Below are 22,511 nucleotides of genomic sequence, written 5' to 3'. Positions count from 1 at the left end.
AGGGTGAGGCAGTGGCGCAGTAGGTAGTGCTGTCACCTCACAGCAAGAAGGTCCCTGGGTCGCTGGTTCGAACCTCGGCTCAGCTGGCGTTTCAGTGTGGAGTTTGCATGTTCTCCCTGCCTTTGCGTGGGTTTCCTCCGGGTGCTCCGGTTTCCTCCACAGTCCAAAGACATGTGGTACAGGTGAATTGGGTAGGCTAAATTGTCCGTAGTGTATTAATGTGTGTGTGGATGTTTCCCAGAGATGGGTTGCGGCTGGAAGGGCATCCGCTGTGTAAAAACTTGCTGGATAAGTTGGCGGTTTATTCCGCTGTGGCGACCCCGTATTAATAAAGGGACTAAGCCGACAAGAAAATGAATGAATGAATAATAATAATAATAATTATCTAAATATTCGATTTTCACGCCCAAAGTATCAGGTACAAAATTACAGTACTTGAGACATTATTGTTCACTTAACAAAATTAACCTGGACTGTTTATTTTATTTACTGTATCAACGTTTTAACCAAATATAAGATGTTTTTTCTCCATTTTTTATTGGTATTGTTCTACTTTATGCGAAAACAACCTTACAGCATTCTCATAAAAAACCAAAACAAACATATCATAGAACTCAAAACTTGTATTTCAGTGCTTATGCACTGTATAGTTTGGATTTATATGTAAAAAAAAATGCAGGATATTTGTTCATTGGGTGAAATTATTATCATGGAAAACAAATTTTTAAAAATACATTTTAATTTATTATATTAAATTTGGTTTACTTTAATACACTTAAAAAATAAATATGTTAATTTTCACACAATTAATTTTGTATTGAGACAACATAAAGGAATTAAGTTATTTTATTAGAAGTGTTTACAAATATAAGTGAATTAAACATAAAACCAACACAGGCTCATTCTGAAAACGTAGTCCTGTGGACGTTTCTAGAGACCGCGAATTACGTAGCCGGAGGTTCGTATGGCTTCATTTAATTTTTTTTAAGCGAACGCTAAGGGGTGGTATGACGCGGTTACTTTTGGCGCTTAACGGCTGACCTTACCTTCGTGTGGAGGGCCTACCCGCTGCAACCCGTTTGTCCAGTTAGCTTGTCGTGTACGTCGCCGGACTTGAGACGCAGATAGAAGTTGACCACGATGACGACTGGGTTCGAGTCTGTGGAAGAGTGGTTCCAGAAATCAGGTAATATTAATACAGAATCCAAAAAATAAAATGAACAAGTGAACAACAGGGGGAGAATGTGGTAAAATCCGAAGACATGGTACAAATCAGACAGGGGCTTTTCTTTTTCTGGAAGGCTTTTGTAAACCGTGGGTTGGGTTTAGGGAAGTAGGCGGCTGGGTGGGTCAATCGGTAAAATTAGTTGGGTTTGGGGAAGGAGGAAGGTGGGTCAGATGATTGGCCTGTTGCCCAGTCAATCATTCAGTCAATCGACATTGGCCTCTTGTGGGTTAATGCGAGAACAGAGCAGGTGCGAACGGCACTCGCGCGAGACATTTCAGATGCGAAATAGCGCACACAACGGCCTCTCACGGATTCACGAAAACAAAAACTGCAAAAATACGTACCTCCCGGGACGTATTACGCAGTCTCCAGAAATGTCCACGGGATTACATTTTCAGAATGAGCCCGGGTTGCATAAAACACTTTAAAAACTCAAGAATTGTGCTGTTTAGGCTCATTTTAAATAAGTAGTCTGAACAAAAAGCAAACGCTATTTTTTTGAACTGTAAAGCGTCAGCAGCACTAGTGTTTTGAACGTGTGTCTTGTTTTGTGGCTGAGCGTCACACAGATGAAGATCAGGGGGAAGTAGAGAATCTGTGGGAGACGCTGGAGAGGGGGATGAGGATGATGATGATGATGAGCCCGCGGCATGTGTTGAGCTCGATACGCTGCGTTATTACAGCCAAAAACAGAGCAGAGCAGAGATATGACTGCAGATGAGTCACAGCCTTTAATGTATAGCAGAGCACAGTGTGTGGGGGTTGAGAGAGAGACACTCTGTGTGTGTGTGTGTGTGTGTGTGTGTGTGTGTGTGTGTGTGTGTGTGTGTGTTATATTACTCCATCTCTACAGCATATACAATGATGTATCACTTACATCAACAGCGAAGAGCAGGAACAAAAATTCACCCTGTAAAACGGAGGGTCCCCAAACCTCTGAGAAAATCAAAATCAATTGTAATGATTAGTTACGTTTTTTTTTTTTTTTTACAACCGCTAACAAGCATTGTGCAGTACTGAAGCATTGTTCAAAACTGTTCAGCCAAACAGGAGTCTATCCAGCATCCACACAACGTCATAAGACGTTATTATTGGGTTAGATTTAGGACGTGACATCAGGTGACTAAAATTCAAAGTCTGGTCAGCATCTAAGAACAACGTTATTTTGACATCCAATAACGTATTGACGTTGATATTTGGTTAAATTTAGGTTGTGTTGGAAAGTGACCAAAATCCAACGGCTTAAACCAACTTCATATTGACGTCAAATACTGAAATTTATTCGTCAGGTATGGCAACCAAAATTCAACGTCTGATAGACGTCATTGCGGTAACGTCCACACAACATCAAGCTGTAACAGCATTAGTGGTTGATATTTGGTTGATTTTAGGTTGGATGTTGGATATTGACGTGACATTGCATTTTGCTTGGAAATGAAAAGCATGTTAATGTCAGAACCCAGCGTCCCCACAACATTGGGGTACAACGTCAATCTGACGTTATGTTTATGCCCTGTGCCTGTTGGGTATGTGGAGTACACAATTTCTAACTACACTGATTGTAAATTCAATTTTTTTTTTTTTTTTTTGCTAAATGAATAATTGATTCTTTTAAAATGCTTTTAAATATTTGTAACTTGGCGTGACGGTGGCACAGTGGGGGGGCGTCATGATTGCCTCGCAGCAAAAAGGTTGCTGGTTCGAGCCTTGGCTGGGCACTTCAGTTTGTCAGTTGGCATTTCTGTGTAGGGTTTGCATGTTCTCCCCGTGTTTGTATGAGTTTCTGCCGTGTGCTCCGGTTTCCTTCACAGTCTAAAGACATGCGCTATAGATGAATTGGCTAAGCTAAATTGTCCGTAGTGTATGTGTGCTAATGAGTGAGGGTGTATCCCAGTGATGGGTTGCAGCTGGAAGGGCATTCGCTGCGTAAAAAAACATATTCATTCGTTCTGCTGTGGAAACCCCAGATTAATATGGGACATTAATGAATTAATTAATATTTATAAATATATTTTGAATCATATGTAAAAAAAAAAAAGTTTGTATTTCTAGAACATGCACAGTATCTGCATGAATATCTTTTTGGAAATTTATTTTTGTGTATTTAGAAGACCTCACAGATTAAGACGATAACTTATAAAATCTCATTGTGATAAAAAAATGTGATTAAAATGTTTTCTTTCGAAGACATTTTGTTGAAAACAGCCATTTTAGATTTGTTTCTGGTTCGGTTTTTTGAGTGATTTAGGAGTCTCTTCATCAACTACTAACATTTCACTGATTAGCAGCTAGTTTTAGCACTAAAATGCTTTGGGAAATACTTTTAGAGCAAAGTGAAGGTTATTTACAGGGTGTCCGCGGGGTCTCAAAAAGTATTATTCATTCATTCATTCATTTTCTTTTCGGCCTAGTCCCTTTATTAATCTGGGGTCACCACAGTGGAATGAACCGCCTAAAAAGTATTAAAAGTTGATAAATCAATTTAGAGAAATTGAAGGCACTTAATGTATTAAAAAGTCTTAAATGCTTTTTTACAAGGCATTTAATTTTATATCAGTATGCTAAATTTTGCCTGAATTTAATCTTTGAATATTGGGATGCTGTGTAGTTTATGAAATCAAACAAATCCTGCTAGGTTTGACATCACGCTGCTTTGTTTACTGCAGTAAGACTGTTATTCCTGCTGCTGTAAAGACGCCACCTGCTGGATTAGCATTTTTATTCAGTATATAAATACAGTTTTAGTTTAGGATTCGTTTCTTACAGTCAGTATTTAGTTAATATACTGCAAGTTAAAATGTCAGCAGTGTTGCTGGTTGAAACCTGAAGTGGTGACGAGGTCCTAAAATGTATGCAAAGAGTCTTAAAAAAAGGTCTTAAAAGGTATTGACTTTCAATCTCTGACTCCTTTATATACCCTGATTTATAAACTAATTTCAAGAGGATCACGTGCTTATGATTGACCACAGCTGGTCCTGCATTAGCTAACACAAGATTCACCAATAAGATGATTCCTAACTCACTATAAATAAGCAGAGTTTCTCACCTCAGTTCTTCATCTTGAAGAATCCCCCCTTCCACTCCTCTTCCTTTTTCTTTGATAGCGTGGCACGGCGGCACAGTGGTTAGCACTATTGCCTCACAGCAAGAATGTCACTGGTTCAAGTCTTTACCAGGCTAGTCAACATTTCTGTGCGGAGTTTACATGTTCTCCTCATGCTCGCATGGGATTCTCCCGTGTCCCCCAGTTTCCTCCCACAGTCCAAAGACATGTGACCTAAGTGAATTGACCAAACCAAATTGTCACCAGCTCTAAATCAGCACTATATCTCTCCATAGCACCTCCCAATTTGTCATTAGCCATAAATAAGCAGGGGAGTTCTCGACGTCTACCTGAGCTCAAACTCCCCTTTCAATTTCCAAGTGGGAGGGAGCCCCAGTCTTGAGGATCTTATGAGCTCAGTGCTCTCTCCTGGGACAGCATGCCAAACAAGCTTTCCATATCAAGCTAAGTGTGAACTCTTAAAATATATATATAGATTTACTAAATTAACTACTTTTAGCTTTAAGAGTTTTTTTTTCTTTAAATAAGGGCCTTGAGCTGAAGGAATTGGAGAACACTGCTAAATAAAAATGGTTTCATTCATCTGAAATCTTCCATTTTTAAAGTTTGTTTTAAAGGCGACGCTGCAAAAAAAAAAAAAAAAAAAAAAAGGCTGCAGAAACAATCACCGTTAGCAAACACAATTCTAAACTGACCTCCATTGTTCTGGGTGACATGTGGTCCTGTTCAAACCCTGGCGAATGCTTGAGGCAGAAGCATCAGACGACAAACAAAGCATTGTTTTAAAGTCCATCTGTCTCAAATAGCGCACTTGAAGTTGACTTGTGGCCTTCGGTTAAATCGTGTATTGACCAGAGTGCCTCCATATGTGTCTTTCACAGTGGAGATCAACTGTCTGTTTCCATCATGTCAGTCATATGGTGCACAAGTGGTCTGGTATTTAGGACAGAGCCACAATGATTTCTAAAGGTGAAAAGAGTATTTAATATTCATGCTGAAGTAGTGCAAGAACAGTAAATGTATCTGTTGTAAATAATGCTCATGAGTAAAAAAGTAGTCATGCCGAAAGTGAGAATTACCTTGTGAAAATGAATCCACCGCATACCCTGCAAATTAAAAATGTAGCTTTCACTAGTGCCCTTTTCTTTTAAGTGTGATCCAAGTAGGGGTTTAATGGATCATGGTTGATTCATATGGATCACAACCCATGGTTCAGCACACACGTGACCTGCAGATACTTATTTGTTGTTGTTGTTGATTAATCTTAAGTTATAAACGATTGCAAAGAGATCACCTCTCGCATCATTCAAATCACAAGTATAAAGGCATTTAGGTCTTTCCTCTAAAATATAATGATCACGGAGGAAGCTGTGGTAGGTTATTCGGGATGTGGTGGGTTTCTTGTGTTATTAAAGGTGTTTTCTGTCATTACTTGTTTAGCCTACATCAATGCATTCTGTGTAGGCTGCAGGATTATTCGTTAAAAGATCGGGATCTCAACACCCACGCAACATAAATGATAAACAATGGTTATTTGCGTATGTTTATGAATCCTTCGAATCGCTGCATTCAAATCTGTGTCTGAAAAATGCAAAAATCAGGAAAGAGATTCAGTCTTTAGTCTTTTGAGTTGGTTATGAAGTTACAAACAGTCAAATAACACAGAAGTACTGGGATTACATAGATAAAACCACTGATGTTTATGATAAAGATTAAAATCACCAGCATGCATTTACCTTGATGCTCAAATATGAAAGTTGAAGGCAGCAATTACATTATTTAACTAATAGGTGTTGACAGCCAGCTATTAAAAATATGGCACTGAATAATTCTTTAATAATCACACATCTAGCAATGAAACATGAATATTTATAAGTAAATAACTGAATAATTTATTGAAAATGAGAATAAAAATGAATACCAAATTCTAATGTTAGATGTATACGTTTAACGTTTTCAGCAACAGTAGTAACAGTGAATTTTTCACAGTACTAAATATTTTACTATTTATTTTTATTCAGCTGATTATTTCTTCATTTTATTTTTAATACAATTTCAGTTTTCAGTTCTGTTTGCTAAAACCAAAAGTTTCTTGCGATACTTTTTTTTTTTTTTGTAATAAATGAAAAGCAAACGATATTTGTCTCCTCACTTTTTGGCTGATCCGAAAATGGTCCGATCTGGTACTAGACAACCATAATGTGATCCTAACCGTGAGATTTGTGATCCAATACACCACTATTTCTAAGTGTACATTACAGTATTTCCAATTCATCAGCTATAAATTTGAAATGTTAGATTTATCTGATGTGCGATCACATTACATTAATATATGCAAATATAAAATAAGTTGATGCTTTTACATGCGGAGTCAAATCCAGTTATCCTGAGGGTCCCAGCTTGCTACTGTTATGTACTTTAATCCTGGCTAACAAGCTATGAGTGTCCAGCACCACAAAGCAAGCACCTGCAGCACTGATAGAAATCCTGTGATTTGTGTGAAAACGTAACATTCTGTAGTGCATTTAGTTTTTGTTTAAAGTGAATTCAGTAGACGTACTTCGTCTTTTCATCATTGATGTTAGTTTAAATAGTCTCTCAGCCACTGCGTGTAACGATTTCTCATCTTTTTGGGCACTTTTAAGGCTTTCCACACTGTATGTTTGCTGTGTTTATTAAGCATCTGTGTCTTGAGGTCGATCTGATACAATTTTTCTTTGATTGAATGGAATTAAGGGACTGATTACACTTAGCCAATCGCTGTAGGCAAGAATAAATAAACATATAAACTAATGAAGGCAGGTTAAAGGAAAATAGTGCAGTAAAATTACTACTTTAGCACTAAAAATGGGTCACACTTTATTTTGATGGTCCGTTTGTTGAATTTAAGTTACACTACATCTACATGCCAACTAATTCTCATTAGATTAGAAGTAGACTGTTAGGTTTAGGTAAGGGTTAGGGTTAGTGTAAGTTGACATGTACATGCTTTGTTTCTTAGGAGCAGGGCCGGAGCAAGCTGAACTGCCGCTCTAGGCAGAGGACGATCACGCCGCCCTCAACCCCAATGTGAAAACGAAAGTGACCGGTTATGAAAATGAAGTGAGGTGTTGCGGACCTCTATTCTGCCGCCCTATGCGCGGATATAACTGAGGATGCACGGGTGCTGAGGAAGGGAGGGAGGTGTCGCGGACACCGTGCTCTCTATTCTGCCGCCCTATGTGCGGATATAACCGAGGATGCGCGGGTGTCGCGGACCTCTATTCTGCCGCCCTAAGCGCGGATATAACTGAGGATGCCCGGGTGCTGAGGGAGGGAGGGAGGTGTCGCAGACACCGTGCTCTCTATTCTGCCGCCCTATGTGCGGATATAACCGAGGACGAGCGGGTGTCGCGGACCTCTATTCTGCCGCACTATGCGCGGATATAACTGAGGATGCGCGGGTGCTGATGTGTCGCTGACGCCGCCCTCTCTATTCTTGCGTCTATGCGCGAATATATCTGAGGACATGGGTGGTGAGGGAGGTGTCGCGGACATAACTAAGGACGCGGGTGGTAAGGGAGGTGTCGTGGATGCCGCCCTCTCTATAGTGCCGCCCTAGGCGGCCGCCTAGGTCGCCTCTATGGACGCGCCGGCCCTGCTTAGGAGCCGTATCAGCAGATATTAAGCAGACAGTCTACTAATACACAAATGGACCTTCAAAGTAAAGTGTTACCTAAAAAGCACACATTTTAAAAACTACTTGGTATAAACAATTCCTGAGAAAACTACACTTTACAATTTAGTTGTCTAGAGAGTTATCTGTGGAGGAACAGAAGGCAATATAACGTTACAACTTCTGTGATCGTGGAGACTGAAATAAATGAGTGTACAGCAGAAGATTGTTGATGCTGCTGCTGAAATGAGAAACAAATGAGAGCCTTTATTGTTGCGTTGGCTCAGAAACTGGGTCACTGGTCTTCTTTCTGTTTCTGTTTGAAGGCGCTCTGAAGATTCTCTCTTTCTGTTTGATTTGCTTTGCAGGTGGACGGGTAAAAACTTGGAAGAGGCGATGGTTTATTCTCACCGACAACTGCTTGTACTATTTTGAGTACACAACGGTAAGTAGACAATTCCTCATTATTATTGTGTTGTTACAGTATCTCATTCATGATCATGAAGGGATCAGTGTACCCAAAACCTTTTATGTATTTACTCATTCTCTAGTAGTGCCTTAATATACAATTTTTCGAAACGGATTGCCATTGACATCAATAGTAAGTACTCTGGAAGATAATGTTTACCGGTTTCTGGCATATCTTCCTTTGTGTTGGAGACAACTAGTAATCTCAAAGATGTCTGGAGCAAGTGGAGGATGAATAAATGATGACAGAATTTCCATTTTTGAGTGAACTGTCCCTTTAAATCAGTGGTCACCAAACTTGTTCCTGGAGGGCCGGTGTCCTGCAGATTTTAGCTCCAACCCTAATCAAACACACCTGAACAAGCTAATTAAGGTCTTACTAGGTATACATGAAACATCCAGGCAGGTGTGTTGAGGCAAGTTGGAGCTAAACCCTGTTGGGACACTGGCCCACCAGGACCGAGATTGGTGACCCCTGCTTTAAATGATCAATATGTAGATTTCTGAAACCCTGGTTGTTGATGACACCGGTGGCCATTATGTGAACTGCGTCCAGACACTGAAGGGGATTCAATTCAAGATTCAAACTCATGTACGCTCTTTATATGCAGTATGATATTACAATTTATTTTTTGTACTTTTATAACCAACACAATCTCGCTGGCCACTTTATTAGGCACACCTTACTAGTATCGGGTTGGAGCTCCTTTTGCTTTCAGAACTGCCTTAATCCAGTCACTTTCTTAGGTACACCTGTCCAACTGCTCGCTAATGCAAATTATTATTGAGCCAATCACATGGCAGCAAATCAATGCATTTAGGCATGTAGACATGGTCAAGAGGATCTGCTGCAGTTCAAACTGAGCATCAGAATGGGGAAGAAAGGGGATTTAAGTGACTTTGAACGTGGCATGGTTGTTGGTGCGAGATGGGCTGTTCTGAGTATTTCAGAAACTGCTGATCTACCAGGATTTTTCACACACAACCATCTCTAGGGTTTACAGAGAATTGTCTAAAAAGATCCAGTGTATGGCAGTTCTGTGGGCACAAATGCCTTGTTGAAGCCAGAGATGAGAGGAGAATGGCCGGACTGGTTCCAGCTTCTTTATGCTACTTCATCTGAAGGGTTTGAGAGTTGTTTCTTTTCTGAGATTTATGCTGGCTTCTCCTCCATGCAGGACAAGGAACCACGTGGCATTATTCCCCTGGAGAACCTCAGCATCCGAGAGGTGGAGGAACCGCGCAAACCTGTAAGTCCCATACAAACCCTGAGCCAAAGATAAAACCCATCATGAAGATGTCTTGCTTCACAGCGTGTTGTGTCTCCTCATGCAGAACTGCTTCGAGCTCTACAACCCCAACCATAAAGGCCAGGTGATCAAGGCCTGCAAGACGGAGGCGGACGGGAGGGTGGTGGAGGGAAACCACGTGGTCTACAGGATATCAGCACCCACACCTGAGGAGAAGGAGGAGTGGATCAAGTCCATCAAGTAGGAGCTTCTGCTTATTGATTGTGGTCGAGTTTTTGATAGAGTGTTTCTTTGAAAGCATACTTGAAACCGAAGTGTTTCCTAGAGGACATTTTCGTCGTGTTACGATACGCTTATTTGTATTGAACTGTTTTGTACAGTACGCATTACAAACCGAACGATTCAGACTAATATCTAAAAAGATAAAAGAGAATAAAGTGTACAAAATATAATGTTTTCAGTGCAACAACGCTCAACAAGGCATCCCAAATGACATGACAGGCAACGTTCTGACTTCCCCGCCCACCTCCAAACACTACTCCAGTCAGGCACATGCTGCACTAGCTCATTGCTAAATGTGTAGTAACGTTAATGTAATTCCCTAAAACCAACAGCCGGTCTGGCGTTTGGGAGCACTTTGGCTTCCCTGTAAGGTATGAGGGTGATGACAAGAGAGTGGTGGATAAAAAAAAAACAATGATATGTCGCATCTGCTCTGACAGTAAGCTATTTTAGCTGTAATATTTGAACATGTTAACTCATTTACACTGACATCTCGGAATCACTAACTGGAATTAGACGAAAACTGGAAACGCGCACTACGTGTGACTATCCCCCCAGCATTCAGACAGGCAATTCCTACAGATTCAAACAGGGCACCGAGGCGATCGGTACATTTATAGCTGTAAATATGAGACCTTAACCGGTAGTGTAAAATTCGGGTTTTAGAAAATGTTAAATGTAATAGAGCCCCGTTACATTATTCCTTCATAAGCCCATTTCAGTCAGATAATTCCTGCTTTCAGATGCACTAAAATGGCAGGTGACAGTCAAATCAAGCAGATCTGTGCTGTCTGAAGAAAAGGTGGACTCTCATCTTTCTGAAAAATAAAAATAAAATACTTAAAAGTTAATTTAAACTGAGTTCCACATAAAAACAAAATTATTCTTTTCTTTTTATTTGTTTAACTACTTTTAACTACTACAATATTACATTTATTTTTTATGAGCAGCTTTGTAGTTTTGAATATAAAGGAGGATTTGTTTTATTTGCTGCTAAACAGAAACCCCAGAAGTATAGCTCCATCACTGTTTAAAGTAAAAGAAAAAAACAAGATCATACTTTTATGATGTTAGTTTTAATAATTTTAAAAAATTTAATCTGAGAAATCCTCTGTCTTTTTTCTTTTTTTGCTGTATCGAAAACATACCGAACCGTGACACCACTGTATCGTATAAAACCGAACCAAACTTGATTTTTGTGAACCGTTACACCCCTAATATATATATATATATATATATATATATATATATATATATATATATATATATATATATATATATATATATATATATATATATAATATATATATATATTATAGGTGGGCTTAGATAAAAAAAAAAAAATTAATCTAGATTATTCTCGGATTATTTAAATTCTGCCAAAGGCATTCAGAACATGTGTGCTACCCAAATAATAAGTCCATGAGAACGGGTTTCTCAAGCCAGGTGGCGCATTAGACCAGGGGCTCATCTCCTGTTTCCAAAATGCATCACAAACTGCTTGAGAAACTGTTCTACTAAAGTAATCTGTGATGAAAATAAATGATGTTCAATAAGATGTACTTGTGTTTACTAACTGTTTATTCAGTTAAAAGTGTATTTTGAACTGTAGGCCTACATAAGCTCCAAACAGCAATTTTTGATTACCTTAATGCGTCATAAAGTCATAACTGAACTAAACAGAAATGTATTAAGACGATTTACATATATTAGTGGCATTATTGAAGTAAACACCGCAATTAAACTATTACCGTCATGTAGGACTTTGCCATATTTTCCGACAAGATTCACACGCGGCTGTCAGTAAAGGACTGCGCACACACACACACACACACACACACACACACATCGCGACAAGCAGAAGTTTTTCTTTCCATTTGCCGTGCGTTATTAAATTCCATAACACTCTCACCAGTCCTCACTCCTTATTTTCGTCTAATACCCCAGTTTATCACGGGAGCATGAATGAAATGTTCATGTGTTAAAGTGAAACTGCCGAACTGCAGTTAAAGTCAGGCATCCTGCTGATTTGATTCAGAAGGGCACTTTTTTTGTTAAATGGCTCACCGTCATTTCAAGGTGAAAGTCATCATAGCTTGGATAGAATAGTCCCAGCTCCCAACCCAACTTTGAGAATAGATTAACGGCGATATTTTTTTTTTATCGCGCGATAAGAGTCTCACATTAACGCCGATAACAGCCCACCACTAATATAAATGATTTTAATTTAATTCATTAATTATATATATTTTTAACAAACTACTTTTGTCCAATGACTTGCCTAGGTAACCTATTTAACCTAGTCAAGTCTTTAAATTGCACTTTAAGGGGAATTCCTGTGTCTTGAAAATAACTAAAAGGAGATGACCTCTCATCATAGCAAAGACAAAAGAAATCAGTTATTGCAAAACAGTAAAAACCTCTGTTAAACAGAACTTGGTAGTAGGGCTGTGAAATTAATCGAAAATCCGATTTCGATTTCAGCTTCTAACGATTATAAAAAAGCATTAATAGAGATAAACGATTGTTGCATCATATACCGCCCCCTTTCCAGTTGTACAAGTGTTGATCTGAAAAAAAAGCAAAAGACCGCATGATTCTGTGAGAAAGAGAAGCATGCAGTCAGCATTCGGTCGCATTCGCACACTGAGACGAGCAGAGCGCAGTCAGCGCACACATCTAAAGTCATCTTAACATGAGCGCTTTAATGGTCAAATTGGTGTCAAAACGCGGCGTTTAGTGATTATTCATATTAACCCTCATTTGTGTAATAAACAAACGAGTTGAGAATCAAAAGACATGCAAAAGAGAAACCATTAAAGAGACAGCGCGTGATAATCCTTCTGCTGCCTGTTTTTATGATTATTAATCATACATCAAATGGAGAACATGCCTCTCTGCTCTTGACTGAAGGACTTTTGTAGCTAAAATGTTTTTCTTACAGTGAAGATGCTTAAAGCACAATTTGTTTCATATTATTATTCTATTGTATTTATTTCTCTTTCCTTTGCAGGGTGGAAAATAACTGCATGCAGTTGAAGTCAGAATTACTAGCCCTCCTGAATATTAGTAGCCCCCTTCCTCCCCAATTTCTGTTTAATGGAAAGAAGATTTAATAGTTTAATAGAAGATAATAGTTTTAATTACTCATTTCTAATAACTGATTTATTTTATCTTTGTCGTGATGACAGCACATAATATTAGACTAAATATTTTTCAAAATACATGCATTCAGAATCAAAGTGTGATTTAGTGTTATTAGGCAGGTCATTGTGTAACAGTAGTTTCTTCTGCAGACAATCCAAAATATATATTGCTTAAGGGGGCTAATATTATAGACTTTAAAATGGGTTTCAAAATGTTTAAACCTGCTTTTATTCTAGCCAAAATAAAAAAAAAAAAACCTTTCTCCAGAAGAAAAAAAATTAGGGGAAATACTGTTAAAATTCCTTGCTCTGTTAAACATCATTTGGGAAATACTTATTTAAAAGAAATTCTCTGGAGCGCTAATAATTTTGACTTTAACAGTAATCATTTTTAATAATCCTGATTACAATTATGACCAAAATAATCGTGATTATGATTTTTTCCAAAATCGAGCAGCCCTATTTGGTAGCTATTTTAAAAAGAATAACAAAACTCACAGAAGGGCTAATAGCGTTGTCTTCAACTGTAAATAAATCATAGTATTATAATGCAGTTTTCAATTCAAATAAATGATTATCATTTATTTGCAATATACAAATCATTACAGTAATGACAACCAGAGGCAGTTATTTAATAGCATTAATGTCCCAAACAAAAAGTCCTGATGGTGGCAGACTCAGACAGGTTTAGTGAGTTTCTGCAGAGCTGATTAACAGTGGTTGAGTCCAGATCAGGACAGCAGTGGATTTCTTTCACAGCGCTAGTCGTCTTGCTGGTGTTGTGAATAGAAACAGCAGTCTCATCACATAAGTAGTGTTTCCTCAGAGCGTCAGTGGAGATTAATGAGAGCTCAACCTCCCACCGGCCGGACCAGCAGGCCTCGCTCCGCTAATCCAGGCCTAGCGCTAGTGCGGCTCATCGCTCAGACACGAGAGGCTTTAGCACAATCACGTTTTTGCCTCGTCGGCACAGTTTTGACCCACTAAACTCATCTGCTTATCTGTAATCACGCTTTATAAGCTCAGGATGGAGGAGCAGAAACATAAACAAAAAAGTCTTCTTTCTGCTGAATGAGTTCAGTGAAGCCAGAAGCCGAAGAACTTACTGTGGGTTTCAACTGTTGACAAATTTTTATCGGCTAATATTTATTGATCAGCAATAATTTGAAAAACCAGATATGGATGGTTTATTGATTACATGAGTTATTATTATTATTATTATTTTTATTTATATGAGCTGCACATCTTTTGAATTAAGGTCATTGCACACTGAAACCAAAAAGTTTCATTTTTAAATATAAAAAACACTTGACAAACACATAAAAAACACACTTCACGTTGTGTCAATTACATTTAGACATTTACTGAAAATTTTGTCTGCTATTAAAAAAATGTTTAATCTTTTCACTTTTTTTTTTCATCCGAAAAAGCCTTTTGAGGGTTGTTTTGACAGTTCAGAGCCACCGTACAAGCGAAAGCCAAAAGATTTTAGGTGAAGTTTTACAAATTTATGTCAAGAGGAGTCAGGGGTGCCGCTGGCCGCTACTGAAGACGGGCGGTAGGTGGGGGTTGATCGAGGAGAGCGGTGGGGGACGGCGGGGGGGATGTGGATCGCGTATGAAAGTGAAGAAGGGGGTGGTTGGGGGGGATCGAGGATGACAGTGAAAAGCGGGGGGTGGATCGATCACGAATGAAAGTGAAGGGGAGGTGGGGTATGGATCGTAGATGAATAGGAAGAGGGGGGGTGGATCGCGGATGAAAGTGAAGAGGAGGGGGGGTGGGTATCGCGCATGAAAGTGGAAGGGGGTATGAATCGTGGATGAATATGAAGAGCTGGTGGGGGGGTATGGCAAGTGGATAAAAGTGAAGAGAGGATGTGGGTCACGGATTAAAAGTGAAGAGGGGGTATGTGGATCGCGCATGAAAGTGAAGGGGGGGATGGATCGCGGATGAATATGAAGAGCAGGTGGGGGGGTATGGATAGTGGATAAAAGTGAAGAGAGGATGTGGGTCGCGGATTAAAAGTGAAGAGGGGGGATGTGGACCGCGCATGAAAGTGAAGGGGGGATGGATCGCGGATGAATATGAAGAGCTGGTGGGGGAGGGGGTATCTCAGTCAATTTAAACAGTAAACTTTAAAGCTCAAGTTGTTTAGTGTTTTGTTTGGGTGATTGGGGACATGTGGGTCGTGAAACCCTACATACAAAGTATTAGAAACACTGCGAAACAAGACAGAAGCGCCACTCAAAATCAATGAGAGGCAGGGTTAAATGAGGGGCGGGGCCTGTCATCTGAAACCATGGAAACCAAACTAGGTCACTGATCACACTGTTTAAGACTGAAGTGCGTGTGTGTTTATATGTGCTGCATTTCCATATCAAAGATTCCGAAGGCTCACATCTCCTCTAATTGGTTTCCTCAGAGCGAGCATCAGCCGGGACCCCTTCTACGACATGCTGGCCACCAGGAAGAGACGCATCGCCAACAAGAAGTGAAGTCGGCGCCTGAGGACCACCTCTTCCCCGAAGCCTGTTCCCAGCGACACACACACTGCCTTCTGGGACGGCCCGCGTGTGTCTGACGGGTCGCAGCTGAAGAATTTAATGTTTATAGTTCCTCTCTCAGTGTTTCTCTTGGTATGAAAACACAGCTGTCCTGATCTGTTTGTGTTTGCATGGATGTCAGTGTGTGTGTGTGTGTGTGTACCCGCGCGGGAGACATTTCTGCGATGTCAGATAGAAAAAGCCATTTCGCTTCAGAGACGAGACCTGCGATCGTGGACATCCAGGCCTCAATAACCCTTCGTGGCCATTCTCTCCTTAAGGTGCTAGAAACTCACATAGATGCTAATGAGCCAATGCTAACGCTAAGTGGCGGTCTGGAGTCAGCTGGACTGATTTCATGTTGTTAGAAGTGAGAAACAGCAAATATACAACTCATAGGTTTAGTTTCTGTTGTAGATCAGAAGGTACCGGTCCATTACTCTTTCCGTTTTGATCTCAGGGTTATTTCCATGAAAGTGTTCTCAACTGAAAACCTTAAGTTTTGAAGTCCGCATGATTTAAAAGCTGCGATCGTTTATTTATTCAGCGGCGTACTTCAGAATTTCGCACGCACAAACTTGAGTGTGACCGCAACATAAGTGTTTTGAAGCAGGGTTGAAACTAGGCCCTCCAGGAACTTAGTTTGACGCTCCTGTCTAAGGGCAATAGGGATCAGGCCCGGCCCTAAGCAATTTAGCACCCTTGACAAGATTTCAGGTGGCGCCCCGTCACATCGCAGTAAATTCCACTGTATAGTCATAAGAAACTAAATAGCTTTTTGATCGACTACTACAAGCTGGGAAACGTCAGATAAATATGCCAAATGCAATTAACATTAATGCTGAATAGATTTAATATTTACGCATTTGCTTGAGGAAGGAATGATGGGGGTAGTTACATTACTATTACTATTTTCCATAACATCTATGTCTTTCCATAACATTAGCTCTATAGCACTATAGCTATTTATTGATTAGCAATCTGTCCAACGTTGGATGTAAAAATATAGGACAACAAATAGCTTCAAATGATAGAATACATAGCAAACATTAGAAAGTATTGACAATAAAATAAAAGGCTTAGCCTATTAAAATCAATGGCCTATACAGAAATTAAATAAAGCTATAAAATCTACTTCACTTTTAATTGTATTTGCATATTGATTATAGTTATTTAGTGAAGAGCAGCTAGTGAATCTCTCATTGTGTTCTGTTTGATAACAGAGGTGTTAATGTAAGAATGCACAGATCTATAATGAAGCATTTCACTACTTTATTAACGTTTTGTGCTCATTTAAGAGAAAATTAGTTGTGTTTAAAATAAAACACGCAGGACGAAGCCAGAAAAAAAAAGATGCACTTTTCCGACGCTCCCTTACGAAGACCTCCGCTCAGCGCGAGCTCTCCCGGCTGAACGCATATTGGCGAGGGGCTTAAATGGAACAGTGGTCATAATGTTGAGCGAAAAAAAAAAAGACAGCTGTGAAACATAACCAGCTTTGTCTTTTTGTAGGAAACACACTTTAGATCTTTTTAGAGTAAGAGGTTTTTGAGTTATTGCCGTCTATCGCTGAACGTGTCAGGCAGGCACGTGCACACATAGGGCTCATCCTGTGCAGTGCACATGCCCTTTTTAGTCTTGGATAGAAAGTGCCCTTCCAAAATGATCAAAAGTGCCCCCGCGACGCGGCACACCCTCTGTCCCGCCCTTCAGTAGGCGCGCGACAACACCGCTCTTGAGTATGCGCGCGACAACACAGCTGATCAGAACGCGCCCGACAACACCGCTCTTCAGTACGCGCGCAACAACGCGCGATGGTCTCTGCACGGGCCTGGTGTCAGGAATATCGAAAACAAAACCAACTTAACCACGCTCATTTCTGGCGGCCCTCTGGATGTACAGCGCCCTTAGCATTGGCCTATACTGCCTATGCCACGGGCCGGCCGTGATAGGGATGAGCCCTTCAGAATGGAGCGCAGCATGAGTCATGAATGGAAATGAATTTTAAGCTGAGGGAATCACTGCAAATTGTTGCCAAAAAGTACACAAAAAGTTTTAAGAATACCAAGGAAAATAGTTTGTGTCTTCAGTCGATCGCTGTCATGTGAACATCCCCGCAGATTATCTAGGTATGACGTTTAGATGTAATAGGAATGACTTTGCTTGCTTTTTTGTGTTCTCTTTCCAATATAGTTAAATATCTTTTATATTTATTTTCTTTTGTGGAATAAATGTATTCCACTCACCATCATCGGTAAACTATAGATATAAGTTATGTGTAAATATTGTAAACATGTGTCTTTTTTTTGAGTGTAAGTACAATCTGTAGCATATAAATCTACTGGCTCTGTAATGTTAGGGCTCTTCGCTCAGCAGCCTTAAACTGAAGTTCTTCTGTCAGGGAAAATCTACTTGTCATTCTGGAAAATGAAGGCTTTCTTTCTTTCTTTTCTACATTTCCAGTAGCGATTTATATGTGTTGTAAAATAAAGCCCTGTCTGAGGGGGCTATATTATCTCCAATGCTCTTTGGAGCTCCAGATGAATTTTTATATGTCTCTGTATAAGCTATTGGTCAAACTGTACATGAAATATGAACACATAAAACATTTATAAAGCTACAGCATTCAGGAGTGAGGTTTTTTACACACATCACACACACTCACATATCCATATTAAAGGATTCTGCTATCTCTCTCTCTCTCTCTCTCTCTTCAAATTGCCCTGAATCATACTCTTAGCTTTAACCTTTCTTTTAGGTTTGACCCTCTTTGACCGCCATCTGTTCCGGGACCTCACAATGCACAAATTAGGCACTGTAGTACAGTACACAGTAGTGGCTAAAAGTGTTGAGAATTACTTAAATATTGGAAATTGGAAAAGCTGGAAGGGCATCCCCTGCGTAAAACAATACTGGATGAGTTGGCGGTTCAATCCGCTGTGGCGACACCGGATTAATAAAGGGATTAAGTCAAAAAGGGGAAAAGGGGCGAGGTAGTGATGCAGTAGGTAGTGCTGCTGTCTCACAGCAAGAAGGTCGCTGGTTCAAATCTCAGCTCAGTTGGTGTTTCTGTGTGGAGTTTGCATGTTCTCCCTGCCTTCGCGTGGGTTTCCTCCGGGTGCTCCGGTTTCCCCCACAGTTCAAAGACATGCGGTACAGGTGAATTGGGTAGACTAAATTGTCCGTAGTGCATGAGTGTATGTGTGTGAATGTGTGTGTGGATGTTTCCCAGAGATCAGTTGCGGCTGGAAGGGCAAACTTGCTGGATAAGTTGGCGGTTCATTCCGCTGTGGCGACCCCGGATTAATAAAGGGACTAAGCCAACAAGAAAATGAAAAAACTAAGTCGAAAAGAAAATGAATGAATGAATTTGCATTCACTCCAGAATGTTCTGAAGAGTGCATAGTCTTTATTTGCCATGTAAATTAACTCAATCCTGAAAAAAAACTTCCCTCTGCATTTCATTGCTGTCATCAAAGAACCTGGTGTGATCATTTCAGTATTGGTCTTGTTAACTAAGGTGAGAATGTTGAAGAGCTCAAGGCTGGAGATCATCACGATTGATTGGGTTAGAATGGCAGACTTGACATGTTAAAAGGAGGGTGATGCTTGACATCAGTGTTGTTCCATTGTTGACCGTGAGGACCTGCAAAGAAACGTATGCAGCCATCATTGCATTGCTTACAAATGGCTTCACAGGCAAGGATATTGTGGCTACTGAGACTGCACCAAAATCAACTATTTATAGGATCATCAAGAACTTCAAGGAAAGAGGTTCAATTCTTGTTAAGAAGGCTTCAGGGCGTACAAGAAAGTCCAGCAAGCGCCATCGTCTTCTAAAGACGGTTCAGCTGCGGGATCTGAGTGACACCAGTGCAGAGCTTGATCAGGAATGGCAGCAGGCAGGTAAGAGCGCATCTGCAGGCACAGTGAGGCGAAGACTTTTGGAAGATGGCCTGGTGTCAAGTAGGGCAGTAAAGAAGCCACTTCTCTCTCTCTCAAAAAAAAAAAAACACATCAGGGATTGATTGATCTTCCGCAAAAAATTATGGCGAATGGAATGCTGAGGACTGGGGCAAAGTCATATTCTCTAGTGATGTGCGGATCGATACTAAAATATCGATATCTTTGATACCAGCTTTGTATGTTCTAGAATCAATTATCTCATCAAAATATCGATATTTCAATAATTTGGAGCAAATATGTAGTTTGTTGGAAATAGAAATACAGTGGAAAGTAAGTTATGTGTGTAATATGGCACTGAACAACTGCAGAGCACGCCAGCTAGCAACTCCAACTTACACCGCACATGTTGTTCAGTCATGCTATCATTGGATATGGTTGACCAAAAGCAAAGTTATGTTTGGAGATACTTCCTTAAACGATGCGATTTGTGACACGTGTAACAAAACAGTGAGGTACTGTGGTAATACCACAAACCTAATCAGACATCTACATATAAATCACAAGACAGAACAGGACAACGTCATGACTGGGCAGTCAGAAAAGGAGGAAAGGAGAGGCACAGATGCTGCTAGGGCGAGACAGACATCACTTTCAAAGTCCTTAGGTGCAGCAGGCAGGCACTATCCAGGTACAGAGGGAGAAAATCTGGTGATGTGGCTTTATTGTGGGGGCTTGGGTTTTTGTGACAATGAATACAGTATGTAAGTTGGCTCTTTTTTGGATGATAATTCTTCATCAATAAACAAGAATAAACTGTAATATGTATCGTATTCAGTATGAAGTGACACTTTTAAGTACACTACTTGTTATTTAAATTTTCCAAACAGTCATTTTTGGGTAAAGTATCAGTATCGGATCGGTATCACCGATACCTTCATTTTACTTGGTATCAGATTGGATAAGAAACCATTAGTTCTCCGATGAAGCCCCTTTCCGATTGTTTAGGGAATCTGGAAATAGGCTTGTTCGGAGAAGAAAAGGTGAGCTCTACCATCAGTCATGATGTCATGATGTCATCTGTGTCATGCCTACAGTGTCATGCCTGAGACTATTCTTGTGTGGAGTTGCTTCTCATCCAAGGGAGTGGGCTCTCTCACAATTTTGCTCAAAAACACAGCCATGAATAAAGGATGGTACCAAAACACCATCCAAAAGCAACTTCTTCCAACAATCCAACAACAATTTGGTGAGGAACAATGCATTTTCCAGCACGATGGAGCACCGTGCCATAAGGCAGTAGTGACATCTAAGTAGCTCAGGGACCAAAACGTTGAAATTTTGGGTCCATGGCCTGTAAACTCCCCAGTGTACACAATTTTACTCTCTCTCTTTCTCTCTCTCTCTCTCTCTCTCTCACACACACACACACACACACACACACACAATAAACTCGCAATTCTGACTTCATAACTCGCAATTCCGACTTAATAACTCGCAATTCTGACTTAATAACTCGCAATTCTGACTTAATAACTCGCAATTCTGACTTAACAATTTATATTTCTAACTTTATAATTATTATTTCCATTGTATTTATTTATTTATTTTTACTCAGTGGCGGGAACGAGCTTCCATAGATTTGTGAGCCGCTTTCCTCATGGGGACCAAAAAAAAAGAAAGAAAAAAAAGACTTGTATAACTATCCACGTGGGGACACAGGCCACACAATGTGACGAAATACCCGAATGTTTTCAATCTGGTTTGTGTCTTTGATAAAGTGCTGCAAGAAATCACAGATGTGCTGATCTTCAGACTGAGACTTTATGGACACAATAGGATTGCATGATTCATAAGTCCAAACTTGAAGCAACATCTCGTTGGATGTCACCACCGTCTGCCATAATGTTGACAGTACAGTACAGTAAGCTGGAATCCAGAAAAACAGTAATAGCTAATACAGAAAACAGTGAAAAGTGTGTCGATTATATAGCATGTAAATACAGTAGAATGAGCTTTTGGCCAATTACAAAATATTATAACTATGAAAAACATTGACCAAAAACATTTCAGGTACATAAATAACACAGCTGTTATTTGTGTATACAGTAATTACTGTTTTTAATGCAACACGTTTTAACCCGAGAAAAGTTTACAAAGAATGGTTACATTGTTTTGGTCCATGACAACGACATAATATTGCATCTCATCACAACTACTGTAGTTAGAACACTGTCAGTTCAGTTCTGTTCTGCTCAGGGCATTATATGGTCACACTGTACAATAAGGTTCATTAGTTAATGTTAATTAATGCATTTACTAACATGAACAAATAATAAACAATACATCCACTACTAGTAGTAGTGGTTCATTGTTAGTTCATGTTAACTCATGGTGCATTGACTAATGTTAACAAGCACGGACTTGGATGTTAATAATGCATTAGTAAATGTTTAATTATGCTTAATAAATGCTGTACATGTGTTGTTCATGATTAGTTCATGTTAGTAAATGCATTAACTAATGAACCTTATTGTAAAGTGTTACCCATTATATGTGCAATAATGGACCACAAAATCAGCCATTAAGGGTCATATTTTCTTTTTTTTTTATTAAGATTTGATTCATTCAATAATTAAATTTGCTGTTTGTTTAATGAACAATTCTTGAGTGTTTTTTTTTTTTCTGACAACATGTTTAATCCACTTAAAGCTGTAACTTTGTTAACTCCATGTTGTCCGAACACCAATGGATTGTGTGGAATCCAGCATTTGTTTTACATTATAGCTAGATGTCAGAGGCGGTTCTAGCTTGAATAGCACCCTGGGCAAACATGTACATTCTAAAAAAAGTTTGTTGTTTTAAACCCAACTTTGGATAAATTATGGACAAAACCAGAACTGATGTTAATAAAAATATTAATACATATTATAAATCAAACTATTATTATCATTATTGTTGTTGTTATAAAA

General features: G+C 39.6%; 1 protein-coding gene across 4 annotated transcripts in view; it reads left to right on the top strand.

Annotated features, from left to right (window-relative positions):
* Positions 1–18,256, top strand: part of cyth3b (cytohesin 3b) — a 100,066-nt gene extending 81,810 nt beyond the window's left edge. For 2 of the 4 annotated variants that reach the window (XR_012401260.1, XR_012401259.1), the window contains exons 10-14: positions 8,316–8,392; positions 9,594–9,665; positions 9,751–9,905; positions 15,516–17,218; positions 17,478–18,256. Coding sequence is in view for 2 of the 4 variants with exons in the window: in XM_017354834.4 (XP_017210323.1) it covers positions 8,316–8,392; positions 9,594–9,665; positions 9,751–9,905; positions 15,516–15,588 (377 nt within the window). In the remaining 2 variants the exon portion in view is untranslated. Of the gene's footprint in view, positions 1–8,315; positions 8,393–9,593; positions 9,666–9,750; positions 9,906–15,515 lie in introns of all 4 variants that reach the window. The other 2 variants (XM_017354834.4, XM_021474753.3) reach the window with 1 other exon arrangement.
* The last annotated feature ends 4,255 nt before the right edge of the window (positions 18,257–22,511 follow it).

This window comes from Danio rerio, chromosome 3 (genome assembly GCF_049306965.1).
Source record: "Danio rerio strain Tuebingen ecotype United States chromosome 3, GRCz12tu, whole genome shotgun sequence".
NCBI classification, from domain to species: Eukaryota; Metazoa; Chordata; class Actinopteri; order Cypriniformes; family Danionidae; genus Danio; species Danio rerio.
This window is presented reverse-complemented; position numbering and strand designations above follow the sequence as displayed.